Source organism: Microtus ochrogaster, chromosome X (assembly GCF_000317375.1).
Source record: "Microtus ochrogaster isolate Prairie Vole_2 chromosome X, MicOch1.0, whole genome shotgun sequence".
Classification (NCBI taxonomy): domain Eukaryota; kingdom Metazoa; phylum Chordata; class Mammalia; order Rodentia; family Cricetidae; genus Microtus; species Microtus ochrogaster.
The window spans coordinates 15,933,162-15,946,273 of NC_022026.1; the positions used below are offsets into that span (position 1 = coordinate 15,933,162).

The following is a 13,112-nucleotide window of genomic DNA, read 5'->3' on the forward strand; positions in this document are numbered from 1 at the left end:
TGACTGCTCTTTGGACTGGAGAGGGAGGGGGAGAGGAGTTTGGGGGAGGGGGAGAAGGGTGGGAGGAGGGGGAGGGAAATGGGAGGCTGGGAGGAGGAGGATATTTTTTTCCTTTTCTTAATAAAAAAATGGTTGAAATTAGAAATTTTAATTTGGATATAAGTAAATAAATGTTTTGAAGTAGAAAAAAAATTGAAACCAAAACTACTATATGACCCAGCTATATCACCCCTAGGACTCCAACTCAGCATACTAGTGCTATGGAATAATCTTTTGTACACTGTAAAGATGTGTCACTCAGATTGGTTTAATAAAAAAAACTAAATGATCAATATCTAGACAGGATTTTCAGGGCAGAGAGAATGCTTGGGAAGAAGAAGGACAGAGTCACCAGCCAGATGCAGAGCACGATGGAGATGACGTAATAAAGCCACAAGGCAGAAAATAAACTAAAAGATATGTGTTAAGCTATAAGAGCTAGTAAGAAACAAGCCTAAGTTTTCAGCCAAGCTTTCATAATTGATAGAATCTCTGTGTCATTTTTGGGATGTCAACAGTCCTGACCAAAAACTCCAACTAAAAATGGCATCAAATGTGAGAACACATATTTCCACATATGACCTGAGAAAGATTTCAAGAAGGTTCCAAGCACAAACAAATGGAGGCAAATGTGGCCTCCTAGTCCCATAGTCTCTCATGCCTTCTATGGTACAGAGACACATCTCTGAGCCGCTGGCTGTGGGCTTCAGCCGCCAGCACACCCTGAGCTAAGCGGGGAAGAGGTTTCCGTTTTGTCATGCAGACAGAAATGGTTACAGATACACAGTAAAACAGGTCCAGATGGGGGGGGGGACCTAAACAGGTTACAGAGTGTTTAAAAGAAATGTGTGTAGGCTTTTTAAAAAATGAGTATAGGCAGTCATAGAAAAAATAGTTTGTAAGTAATAAGATTGGGGCTGGAGAAATGGCTCTACAGTTAAGAGCACTGACTGCTCTTCCAGAGGATCCGGGTTCAATACAGAGCACCCACATGGCAGCTCACAACTGTAACTCCAGGATCCAACATCCTCAAACAGACACACATGCAGGCAAAACACCAATGCACACAAAATTTAAAAAATAAAAATAAATGAAAAAACTAATAACACAAAGTCTTTAAAGAGGAAACATAGTAATATAAAAAGGATAAGTTACATAGAGATAGGACTACATGGGGAATCTGGGTCCTGTATGGTGTTGTATTGACTTTAAATCTTGTAATTTCTGATAATCAAATGATGGCTGAGGAGAGACATTGGAACATACAAACTACTAATTTAAACCAACCTATATATTTCAAAAATGTCTTAACATCAAAATGGAAGTAAAAAAATAAGTTACATTGGAGAAGAGATTGTGCTTTTGTTTCCACAGAAAAGGAAAGGCTGTGGATTCATTCAAGGCTGATATGGTTTGATTGGGGTAGTCCCCTGAAAATCCTGGCATCAGACATAAAGAAATAAACCTAGAAAAATACAAGACAGGTGCTGTATAATTTGCCTGCTCAAACAGGAAACAAAACATCATCTCTGGCTAGCTTGTATACAATGCACAGTCCATAGTTGTATTATGCACAGCTATATGCAGATATGTATGTTACCTTTGAAAGTTGATGTGTTTTCAGAGCACAGGACCAGACACCAATGAAAACAGGTGGCCCAGGTGATGCAGCCTCTCAGAGTATCTCTGTTGCATTTTCCTCAGAGTTCTACATTCAGAATAGCTTCGAGGCTGCTGGCTGAGATGGCCCAGCCTCACAGACTATTCTAGCCAGGAATTTATCATTATCCTAATTTTCTCAGGGTCCCTAAAAGATGTCAGTGCCTCAAGAAACAGGAAGCAATTTAAAAGCATAATGCCCTCATTCCCAAGAAGTGGGGTGGGAGGTTTTTGGTTGTTTAATAAATCTTTGTTATCACCTAGGGGGGTTAGGCACAAGTTATTATTGGTCATGGTCAGGGAAGATACTAAGCAAAGAAAATTAGATTCAGGAATTTCATTCTGAAAAGAAAAATGGGATGCAGAAATGATAGGATAAGAAAAAGTGGGAAGTACACTTGAACCCATTGGCACAGGAGACCACTTCCTAAAAATAACCCCAGTAGCACAGACACTGAGAGAAACAATTAATACATGGGACTTCCTGAAACTGAAAAGCTTCTGTAAAATAAAGGACATGGTCAACAAGACAAAATGACAGCCTACAGAATGGGAAAAGATCTTCACTAACCCCACATCAGACAGAGGTCTGATCTACAAATATACAAAGAACTCAAGAAAATTTGTCATCAAATGAACAAATAACCCAATAAAAAATGGAGTACAGACCTAAACAGAGAACTCTCAACAGAAGAATCTAAAATAACTGAAAGACACTTAAGGAAATGTTCAACATCCTTAGTCATCAGAGAAATGCAAATCAAAACAACTCTGAGAATCCATCTTACACCTGTAAGAATGGCCAAGATCAAAATCACTGATGACAACTTATGCTCGAGAGGATGTGGGTTAAAGGGAACACTCCTGCATTGCTGGTGGGAGTGCAGACTGGTACACCTCCTTTGAATATCAGTATGGTGATGTCTCATAAAATTAGGAAACAACCTTCCTCAAGACCCAGCAATACCAATTTTGGGTATATATTCCAAAGGATGCTCAATCATACCACAAGGACATGTGCTCAACTATGTGCATAGCAGCATTATTTATCATAGCCAAAACCTGGAAATAACCTAAATGCCCCTCTATCAAAGAATGGATGAGGAAAATGTGGTGCTACTATACAGTGGAAAAATGACATCTTGAAATTTGCAGGCAAATGGATGGATCTAGAAAAAAATCATAATGAGTGAGATAACCCAGACCCAGAAAGACAAGTATCATATGTACTCACCAAAAGTGGTTTTTAGACAGAAAGCAAAGAAAATCAGCCTACAATTCACAATCCCAGAAAACCTAGACAACAGCGAGGATTCTAAGAGAGACATACATAGATCTCATCTACACGGGAAGTAGAAAAAGAAAAGATCTCCTGAGTAACTTGGGAGCATGGGGACCATGGGAGAGGATAGAAGGGGAGAGGAGAGGAAGGGAGGAAACCAGAGAAAAATATATAGCTCAATAAAACTATTTAGAAAAAAAAGAAATGTTAGGATAAAAGTTTAAATTATTGTATCTACCTTCAACCTAAAAAATCAACTACTTGTCTCAAATATTTTACACTGGTATGGGTTTGTATATATTGATACAAAATTAAGATTATTGTTGTTATACTGTATATATATATATATATATGTTTGTACGCTGTTGTATGTAAGATAATTTTGTATATTGATACCCATTTAAAGTTATTTTTGTTACACTGTTTATATGTTTCTACTCTTGTGTAAGATATTTTTGTATATTGATACAAATTTAAGGTTATTTTTGTTAGACTGTATTATACATTTTTATTTCATGTTTAAGGTATTTTACCTATGCAGCTCCATTTATAAATTTAATGTAAAGTTCTAGTCTTTGAAAGCTATTTATGACAATAAAGAAATACAGGTTAGAAGTTAGTTATCTATTAACAATCAAACTTATACTCATGTTAGAACTATATTCAAGGTCAAACAGATATTTAAATAGAGAGACGGTCTTTAAACATTTCAAAGACCTACAGAATATGGCATTTTAATATTTTACTAGCATAAAGCTTTTCATGACAATATGATACGTCTGCTCCTGGCAGCACCAATCAAAGAACCTTCATATGGAGTTAGCTTTCTATATGGTAAAAGTTAGCTACTAGGCAAATAAACTGCCCTTTCCTCAATTGCTGACAGTATAATATCCAGATTGAACAAGCAGGTCACAAAAGAAAACATCTGCCAAATTTTGTCAAGACAAGGTAGGACAGCCCTTCAAAATTCCTACTTCACAAAAAAAGTCTGTCACATCTCCTGGATCTATAGGCCAAAGATGGACATTCCAATGTTGGAGAGAAATCTTGGGTGACTGTCCAGCCAGCTAGCTGCTTGTATAATTTCTATAGGATTGGAAGTTGTTTGCTCTGTACTTCCTGTTTACTCAAGTAATATTTTAATCTTTCTTGGGTTTCTGATGGAGATTGAAGACTAGATAGTTATAGTTCTACAGTTTTCCTTGTTATAAAATTATAGAAAGAAACTTATGTAAAAGATATAAAGTTTATAAGGTTGAGAAACATAAAAGCTAAATTTGTTTATCTAAAACTGTTTTTGAGGTCAGAAAAGATAGTTTTAAGATGGTAATACAAGGGGGCTGGAGAGATGGCTCAGAGGTTAAGAGCACTGATTGCTCTTCCAGAGGTCCTGAGTTCAATTCCCAGCAACCACATGGTGGCTCACAACCATCTATAATGAGATCTGGTACCCTCTTCTGGCATACAAACATACATGGAAGAAATGTTGTATACATAATAAATAAATAAATCTTTTAAAAAAAAGATGGTAATACAAGTTATAAGAGAAAATTGTTTAAGTATAAAACTTTAAATACATTAAAATAAGAGATAATAGAGAATTTTCTCCAAATATTCCAAATACAAATGGACTAGACATAGTAAATATAATTCTTACTTAATTACTCTTATTACATATAGTTTTATTAGTTAAAGTTAATACCTTTTCCTTTTATTTTGATAATACCTGATAACTTTTCTTATTGCATATAACTTTACTATGTTAAAGTTAAAACCTTCCACTCATATTTAGAGAAAAGGGGCAATGTTGTGGAACAATCTTTTTGTATACTATAAAGATGTGTTACTCTAATTAGTTTAATAATATGTTAAATGGCCAATAGTTAGGCAGAATTTTCAGGGCAGAGAGCATGGTGGTAAGAAGAGTGAAGTTGCCTGCCAGACACAGGTCAAGCAGGATGGGCACTACAGAGATGAGGTAATAAAGTCATGGGGCAGAAAGTAAATTAACAGAAATGGGCTAATTTAAGTTATAAGAGCTGGTTAGAAACAAGTCTAAGCTATTGAATGAGCTTTCATAATTAATAAGAAGTTTCCATGTGGTTATTTTGGAGCTTGCAGTTGGGACAGAGAAAGACTGGATACATACTAGAGAGATGCTTCCACATCTATGTCTGCAACACTATTTGCAGCAGGCAAGATAGGCAACCAACCTGCATTGTCTTCAACAGGGGAATGGACAATATGGTGGTGTTGAGTACAGTCTTGTTGAGTAATAATGCAGAATGAAATTATGTCATTTGTAGGAAAAAAAGGAATGGAGGTAACTATCGTCAATACACATGATATACTTAAATCAATGTGATAAAATCCATGACCTTGTATAAAGAGTATGTGCCAGTAAAATTTAAAAATATGATAGCAGAAATAAAACTCTCAGAAAGAGTAGCAGATAATTTCCAGAATACAGAGCAGAAAGACAAAAATCTTGGGAAATAGAGAAAAATAGAAATAGGCCAGGTCTCCAATATCAGTACAATAGTTCAAGGAAAGAAAATAAGGAAAATTATGTGGAAGGAAAAAATGAGTTAATTTAGACTGGAGATTCCAGTTTCAGAGTGATCAGCAAGGGACAGGGGACAGCTCAGTTTTAGAATCTTGCCTACTACATAAAGGGCCCTAGATTCCACACGTTTACCACAAAAATAAAAAGAAATTATGCCCCAAATACCAAGATAATTAAGAAAACAATGCCAATAATGAAATTCTAAGTATTAGTTCCATATCACTCCAAGAAAGAGAACTGTGTCTCTTGAAAAGTAACAAAGTGGAGTCATTATTTTTCTAGAAGTCAGAAAAGCATCTTCAAATTTCTGAGAATAATCCTTTCTTAGAATCCTATACTTAGTCATCTTAACAACGAAAGCATTAAGGAAAAATAAATACACTTGTTCGTACAAGTTCTCAAAAACATGCAAATATATTACCTAACATGTATACTTTCTAAATAAACGATTAGATTTATTCTACCAAATAGGGGGTAAAACAATGAAAATGACATGAGGCTAGAGAGATGACTCAGCAGTTTATATCACTTGTTGATTTTGCATAGGACACAGGTTCAATTCTCAGAATACGTGAAGTGCCTCCAACCATCCAAACACCAGTTCCATGGGATCCCTTAGCTTATTTTGACTCCCATAGGTACCAGGTACTACTGAGGGATAATTATTTTGTACACCATAAAGATTTGTCACTCATATTGGTTTAATAAAATGCTGTTTGGCCAGTAGCCAGGCAGGACATCTAGGCAGGGCAACCAGACTAGGAAAATTCTGGGAAGAGGAAAATCAGAGAGTCAGTCACCAGACACAGAGCAAGCAAGATGAGAATGCCTTACTGAGAGAGGGTACCAAGCCACGTGGCTAAACATACAAAAAAATTAAGGGTTAATTTAAGTTGTGAAAGCTAGTTACTAATGAACTTGAGCTAATAGGCCAAATAGCTTATAATTAATACAAGTCTCTCTGTGTTTCTTTGGGAGTGAACAGCTGTGAGACAAAAACTTCCACCTATAAATGGCACCCATGCAAAAATACAGGCAACCCATGCATACACATAAAATTAAATAAATCTTTTCATAAAAAGAATTGGCATGTAGACAGTAGGTCAGGCTACTCAAGAGATCAGTAAGAAGTACCTACAACTGATATGCACCAAGATCCTGAGATGAAAGCAGGTCAGAAAACTCTAGAAAGTATTTCTTTAAGATGAAATTTAAAGATAGTGTATACAAATATGAGAAGGACAAATCTCTATGATTCCTAAAATTGAAAGAGGTTGCAGTAGGAAGAAAGCAAAGCATATAGAAAATTAAATGAGAAAAGAAAATGGTAAAACACACACACACACACACACGAGAGAGAGAGAAGGAAAAGCAACCATATTTTACTATATGAGTCATCTGTCCAAAGAAATTCCAGTCTTAATAATTGAGCTAAATATAGCCAATTGATCTAACAAAAATATACTGGAAGCTTTGGAGAAAAAGAATTTCATGCGGATATGGTCGTGGGACAAAAAACAGTGAAAGAGACCTAAATCTTCATTTTCTAAAGCAGAAAGGAGAAAGACAAGCATGTTATTTGGAGATAGGGAGGCAAATACCAGAAGAAGCTAAAAGTGGTTGCCTCTGGGGAACAGCAAATATATATATTTATATGTATAAATGTACGTGTGTACTTTGCTTGAGAGAAGAGTTGCTGTTTTATATATAACTTATATATATATATAATTTAGTCAAAGCAGAAAATGAAATTGTTAATGAGAAATATTCCAATATATTTCAAAAAGAATATGTTCAATACTTAAATGATTAATACCTGGAAAAAGGCACATTCTGAATACTTTCTCCAAATTAACTCTGATCTGGGTTTATTCTGACAGTACTTGGCATACATCTGAAAATCGTCTTTCTGTAATAAAAAACAAAAGCAAATATATTACTAATTTATAAATATGAATTTTTATTTCAAAAAAGCTGAACAACAGAGTGGGTAGCCAACCATTGTAGTGAATGTGACATAAAATGGCCTGCTTTGTGTTCCACGGACAATAGGATATATAATTCTACAAGCAATTTCAGAACTCCTGCCTACCAGATTTGACAGAGTAAGAAAAGCCTTATCTTTTTGAACTATTTATTACCATGATCTAATAAGGGCCCAAAAATGAGTTTTCTGTGCTACTAGTCTGCTGGCTGTCTAAATAAAGAGCTTGCAGCTAACTTCCAAGTTACAAGTAGTTCATAATTCATCACTGGGACATCATCACATCTAAGCACATGGTTGCACAGTTTGTTCTCCCTTGAATCATTTTCCCTAATCTTCATCCGTCTCCCACTCCCACTTTAGCTTTCATCTCATGAGTTTCTTCTATACAGCCGCTGTTTATATCCTCAGGCTATGGACAATGTCCTTCTTTGGTGTGCCATAGGACCCTCTAATGGAGGATAACTCATTCTGTACATGAATTAGGGTTTCTATTTCTCTACCTAAATGTTCTTTAGCTTGGTATCCATATCGCCCAGCATAGTGCTTGGTAGACAGTAAATATTAAATAGATGGCTATTGAATTGACATATCATCAAGAAACATTTATTAAACCACCACTACTACTACTAGACAAGAACTCTGCCAACTTTGACAAGGACAAAGACACATAGGATATGAGACCTCATCAGGTTGGGAAATAATTTACATATATATGTAAAGGTACACAGTAAATATAAGATGTCCTGTAAGTAGCATAGTGTTTGGTATTTTTAAGGATGGGCTCTCACTAAGTACTCCAGGATGGCCTGAGATTCAAAATTCTCTTGACTCTACCTCCTAAGTGCAAGCACCGTCACGTCTTTCAAAGTAGCAGTGTTAAGAACTAGGGATGTTGGACCAATGGCTGCTTAAAAACGATGGTGAATTTATCCGTAGTTCAGACATTTTTATGTTTAGAACATGTTGAGAAAGGTAGTGTCATACCTTCTTTCTTAGCCCTGTTCTCATTTCTCATTTTTTCTTAGGCTTATTCTCTTCAACAATTTCCAAGATAAGACAGTTATTCTAAATTTTCAACAATCTCTTTAATCTAAGTGATTCCCAATCAGAAGAGGGTTGATCTTTCAGGAAGAGGAAAAACTAGATAACTAGATGAAGATTTTAAAAATTCTATGGTTACATAATGAGACTCTCTATCATTTAAGTTTTATTTTTTAAAATTGCATCTTTTATTCTAACTTTAACCAAGTTCACAGTTATTCAATTAATATGCTCCCATTTTTCACATCTTCCTAGCTAGGGTGGTCACTGGATTCCTGAGATTACCATTGCTACTACCTGAGTAATTGAAACATTTAATACCATAGAATAAAAGTGTACCTTGATCGCCCTGCACATCATTTTCTTCAAATAAAATAGTTTTACATTAAGAACTTGCTAAAATTGTTGTGTCTTCTCCAAAAACATAAAGACATTAAAGGAAAGGGGGTATCTTATCTTTAAGCCTGATTTATACAAGAGGTACTTTTGGATTTCCAAAATTTACATAATTTCAAAACAAATAATCAGACTAACCCTTTCCAGGAAACAAGGTCCAACTCTTTCTGGAGCATTAGAGCAATCTTCCAGGCTGCTCATAAAAATGCTGTGAAATTTGGAGAGAAAAAAAACAGTTATTTTTGACATATAATAAACCAGTAAGTAGCTCTTTTTTTCCATCTTTTGAAACTGGGTCTCCTTATGTAGCCCTGGATGTCCTGGAACTCACTACATAGATCAGGTTGGCCTTGAATTCACAGAGAGACCCACCTATTTCTGCCTCACTAATGCTGGGATTAAAGATGTGTACCATGACACTTAGCAGTAACTCTTTTTGAAAAAACAAAATCACCAAAAACTTCAGTTTAGCAATTACGTACTTGTTATGGAATTCATATATTTCTGCCATATTTCCAAAGAGAACATCCTTTTTATTTCTCAGTAGAGGTGGAATAAGATCAAACATCTGTGGATTGTCCATCTCAGATCTGTAGCCCTATTAAAAATAAATAATTTTTGCATTTTAAGTATTTATATTAATGTTTTGTTGAGTCACTGATGATATCAGTACATCAAAGTGTATAAAAGGCTTGTGGGTACAGCTGTTTGAATTTTAACATTTAAATCCCTTAGTTATCAGAATTATCTGTGGCGTTTTTTTTTTCTTTTAGTATGCAGGATAAGAAAATCAAAGCTTCCACTACATGGTTAGAATAAAAAGGTAGTACTTTGGCCTTCAAGGCTTTTATTGTAGTGTTGGAAACCAAACAGAAACCAACTATGAAAAATTATAGTACAGAATATAAAGGTCTCCGTAAATTGAAAGTAAGTGCTTAGATTTCTGTTCAGACCAAATTAGTATCATGGCATTTGTGTAAAATGAGTATTTTTATCCCACCCCCAGTTTTTTCCATCTCAACCTCAAAGTAGCAGCCTGGGAATAATTATAACAATGCCCCAATGTCCCTAAGAGAACAGCTTCTCTTTTCTATAAGAAATTCTAAATCACGTATCCCCACTACTGAGAAGGAATATAAATGCCGTCATTAAAACAACATGTATTCTCAAATAACAGCAAATATACACTGCTACCAAGGACGGAGAGAGAAACACAAAACTGCTTAGAATACTTTCTAATGGAAGTAGCCAGGGACAAGTCAAGAAAATGCGGCGGGGGGAGGGAGGAGAGAGACGACAATTTGCTACACTTACCAACAAAACAGTAAACAGCTCTCCAACATATGCCTTTTCTGTCTGTATCAGCTCATTCAGGACATGGCTACAACAAACAGACCATAATTACCAGTTAATGTCCTACTCACAAATCACGGTACAGTGGTTCAGCTAGTATCTTTAGACATAATCTAAGGGAAAATAAGCTAATCTTGTGGAACTACCTGAGGATTTTGTTCCAGCATCAAAATATGAAGCTTATTTTATGGGTTTTGGAATCAGTACCACCCAGAAGGCTCTTAAACAGATTTAAAAGAAAGAAGTCTGGGTGTGGTGGCACACACTTTTAATGCCAGCACTCAAGAAGCAGAGGCAGATGCAGAAGAATCTCTGAGTTCAAAGTTAACATTCATTCTAGGCTTACCAGGGCTACATACCAAGACTCTGTCTCATGGGGGGAGGGGTGCAAGGAAGAAACATGTTTAAGGCTATGTGCTAACACAAAAGTGATTTCTAATTCACTTAGATTAAGAATAAATTTATTAAAATGTTGTGGAGTATTATTTTATTTTAAGATGTGTTATATTCATTTTTGCTGTGGAACATTTGTTTAATGAGGCAAAGGTGTGTTGCATTCTTTTATATTGCATTTGTTTAACTCTGTGAAGTTATGTTACTTTGCCTTTCTAAAACACCTGATTGGTCTAATGAAGAGCTGAATGGCCAATAGATAGGCAGGAGAAAGGATAGACAGGGCTGCCAGGCCGAAAGAATAAATAGGAGGAGAAATCTGGGAAGAAAGGAGATCAAGGAACAAGACAACATCATGGGCCAGCCACACAGCCAGATGTGGAATAAAAAGAAAGATAGGCAGAAATAGAGAAAGAGAAAAGATGAGCTAATTTAAAGTTAAGAATAGATGGCAAGAAACAAGCCAAGCTAAGGCCGGCATTTGTAAGTAAAAATAAGCCTCTATATGTGATTTATTTGGGAACTGATTAGCGGGCCCCTCAAAAAAACAAATAATAAAAACAACCAACAACACTAAAATCTTACAAAACCTATTTGGGAATGAAAGGGAAGTTTTAATCTTTCTTGACAGCTTAATTTCCTTTTTAAAAACCAATACAAGCCGAGCATGTTCCACGCTATCCCCAGTTCCTAGACACATGGTAAAATCATTACCCTTTTCCTCACATGGGATAGGAGGAAAACTTAAGACTCTACAGCACTACTGCCTGCCATCTCTATCAAATAAAATACATTTGATTTTCAACTGGCATATTTAAATTTTACTCCCCTCTGTGATATAAGCCACCCACTTAACCTCGACCTTTGTATATTTCTTCTTTTCTTTCTTATACTTTAAAGAATTTAGACCCTGTAGTTTTTCTTTCAAAATGAGTCTCTTTCAATTATCTTTAAAAATCTTGGGATACATATATATCTCCATGCAATTTGATGACACCTGCTGGCTATTTCCAACACCAAGATATGAAACTTTATTCCCTTTGGTTTTCTGAGGCAGGTTCCACCATGTACCTCTGGCTGTCCTTGAATTATGTAGACCAGGCTAGCTTCAAACTTGAAAGATTCACCTGCCTCTTCCCCCACCCCCAAGGTCTGGGATTAAAGGAATGCACCTCTAGGCCCAGATCATGATATGAAACTTAGAGGTAAATATTTTCAAGTTTAGAATATTAACATAAGAATATAAAAGCATGTAAAGGGGTGTTGTTAATATCTATGAGGTAGTATCTAGAATCCTGTATGGCTTTTCACAAACCACTTCATTGATTTTCATTTATTTTAAACTGAAGGAAACTGTCATGGCTTTAACTGTCAACTTGTCACAAAACTACAATAGCCTAGGAAAAGCAAACAAAAACTGAATAATTGCCCAGTCTGACTTGTGTACATAAGTCAGTGGGGGCATTCTTTCAATTGATGTATGAGGACTCAGCCCAGGCTGGGTGGTGCTACCCCTGGGCAGGTAGTCCTGGACTGTCTAATAAATACATACATACATACATACATACATACATACATACATACATACATACAAAAACTTAGCAAGCTATGGGGAGCAAGCTAGTAAGCAGCATCCCTCCATGGCCTCTGCTTTAGTTCCTACGTCAAGAACCCTGCCATGACTTCGTCTCATAGTGGACAGTGATCTAGAAATATAAACCAAATAAACCATTTCCTCCCCAAATTGCTTTTGGTCTTTATCACTGCAACAGAAACCAAACTAGAACAGATGGTACATCCCAATCCCAAAGGTACAACCTTTCATTTATTAGTGCAATCATTCTGGGAATCTAATGTACAGCATGGCTACTATCATCAATGAGGTATCTTATACAGAAGAAATACACTTAAAAAGTAGAATTTACATACTATGTTTTACCCTAAAAAGCAACAATCAGTGTTAACTAACTTGCTATAGTAATCATCTTACTCCCCGCATACACACATACAGACATACATACATTATATAGATATAGATATCTCACATTGTATATCCTAAACGTATACACTTTTTCCCAATTATATTTCAATAATACTAGGAAGCACAGGCTTTGGAAAGAATGAATGCTGCTCTAGCAGAGGACCCAGGTATGGTTCCCAGGATCCACATAGAGGCTTACAATCATTTGTAACTACAGGTCCAGGAGCTCTGACTCCCTCTTCTGCCTCCCTGGTCACCAAGCACACACATGGTACACAAATATATAGACCAAACATTCATATACATAAAATACAAATATAGATAGATAGATAGATAGATAGATAGATAGATAGATAGATAGATAGATAGATAGATAGATAGATAGATGGATGGATGGATGGATGGATGGATG

The 13,112-nt window shown here is 35.9% G+C and overlaps 1 protein-coding gene across 5 annotated transcripts in view; it reads right to left on the minus strand.

Moving 5' to 3' along the window:
• Mcf2 (MCF.2 cell line derived transforming sequence) overlaps positions 1-13,112 on the minus strand; it is a 74,366-nt gene that overhangs the window by 26,717 nt on the left and 34,537 nt on the right. For all 5 annotated transcript variants that reach the window (XM_026784924.1, XM_013350472.2, XM_026784923.1 and 2 more), the window contains 4 exons: positions 10,288-10,354; positions 9,456-9,571; positions 9,112-9,181; positions 7,366-7,458 (listed from right to left, as the gene is read on the minus strand). In XM_026784924.1, coding sequence (XP_026640725.1) covers positions 7,366-7,458; positions 9,112-9,181; positions 9,456-9,571; positions 10,288-10,354 — 346 coding nt within the window. The remainder of the gene's footprint in view (positions 1-7,365; positions 7,459-9,111; positions 9,182-9,455; positions 9,572-10,287; positions 10,355-13,112) is intronic.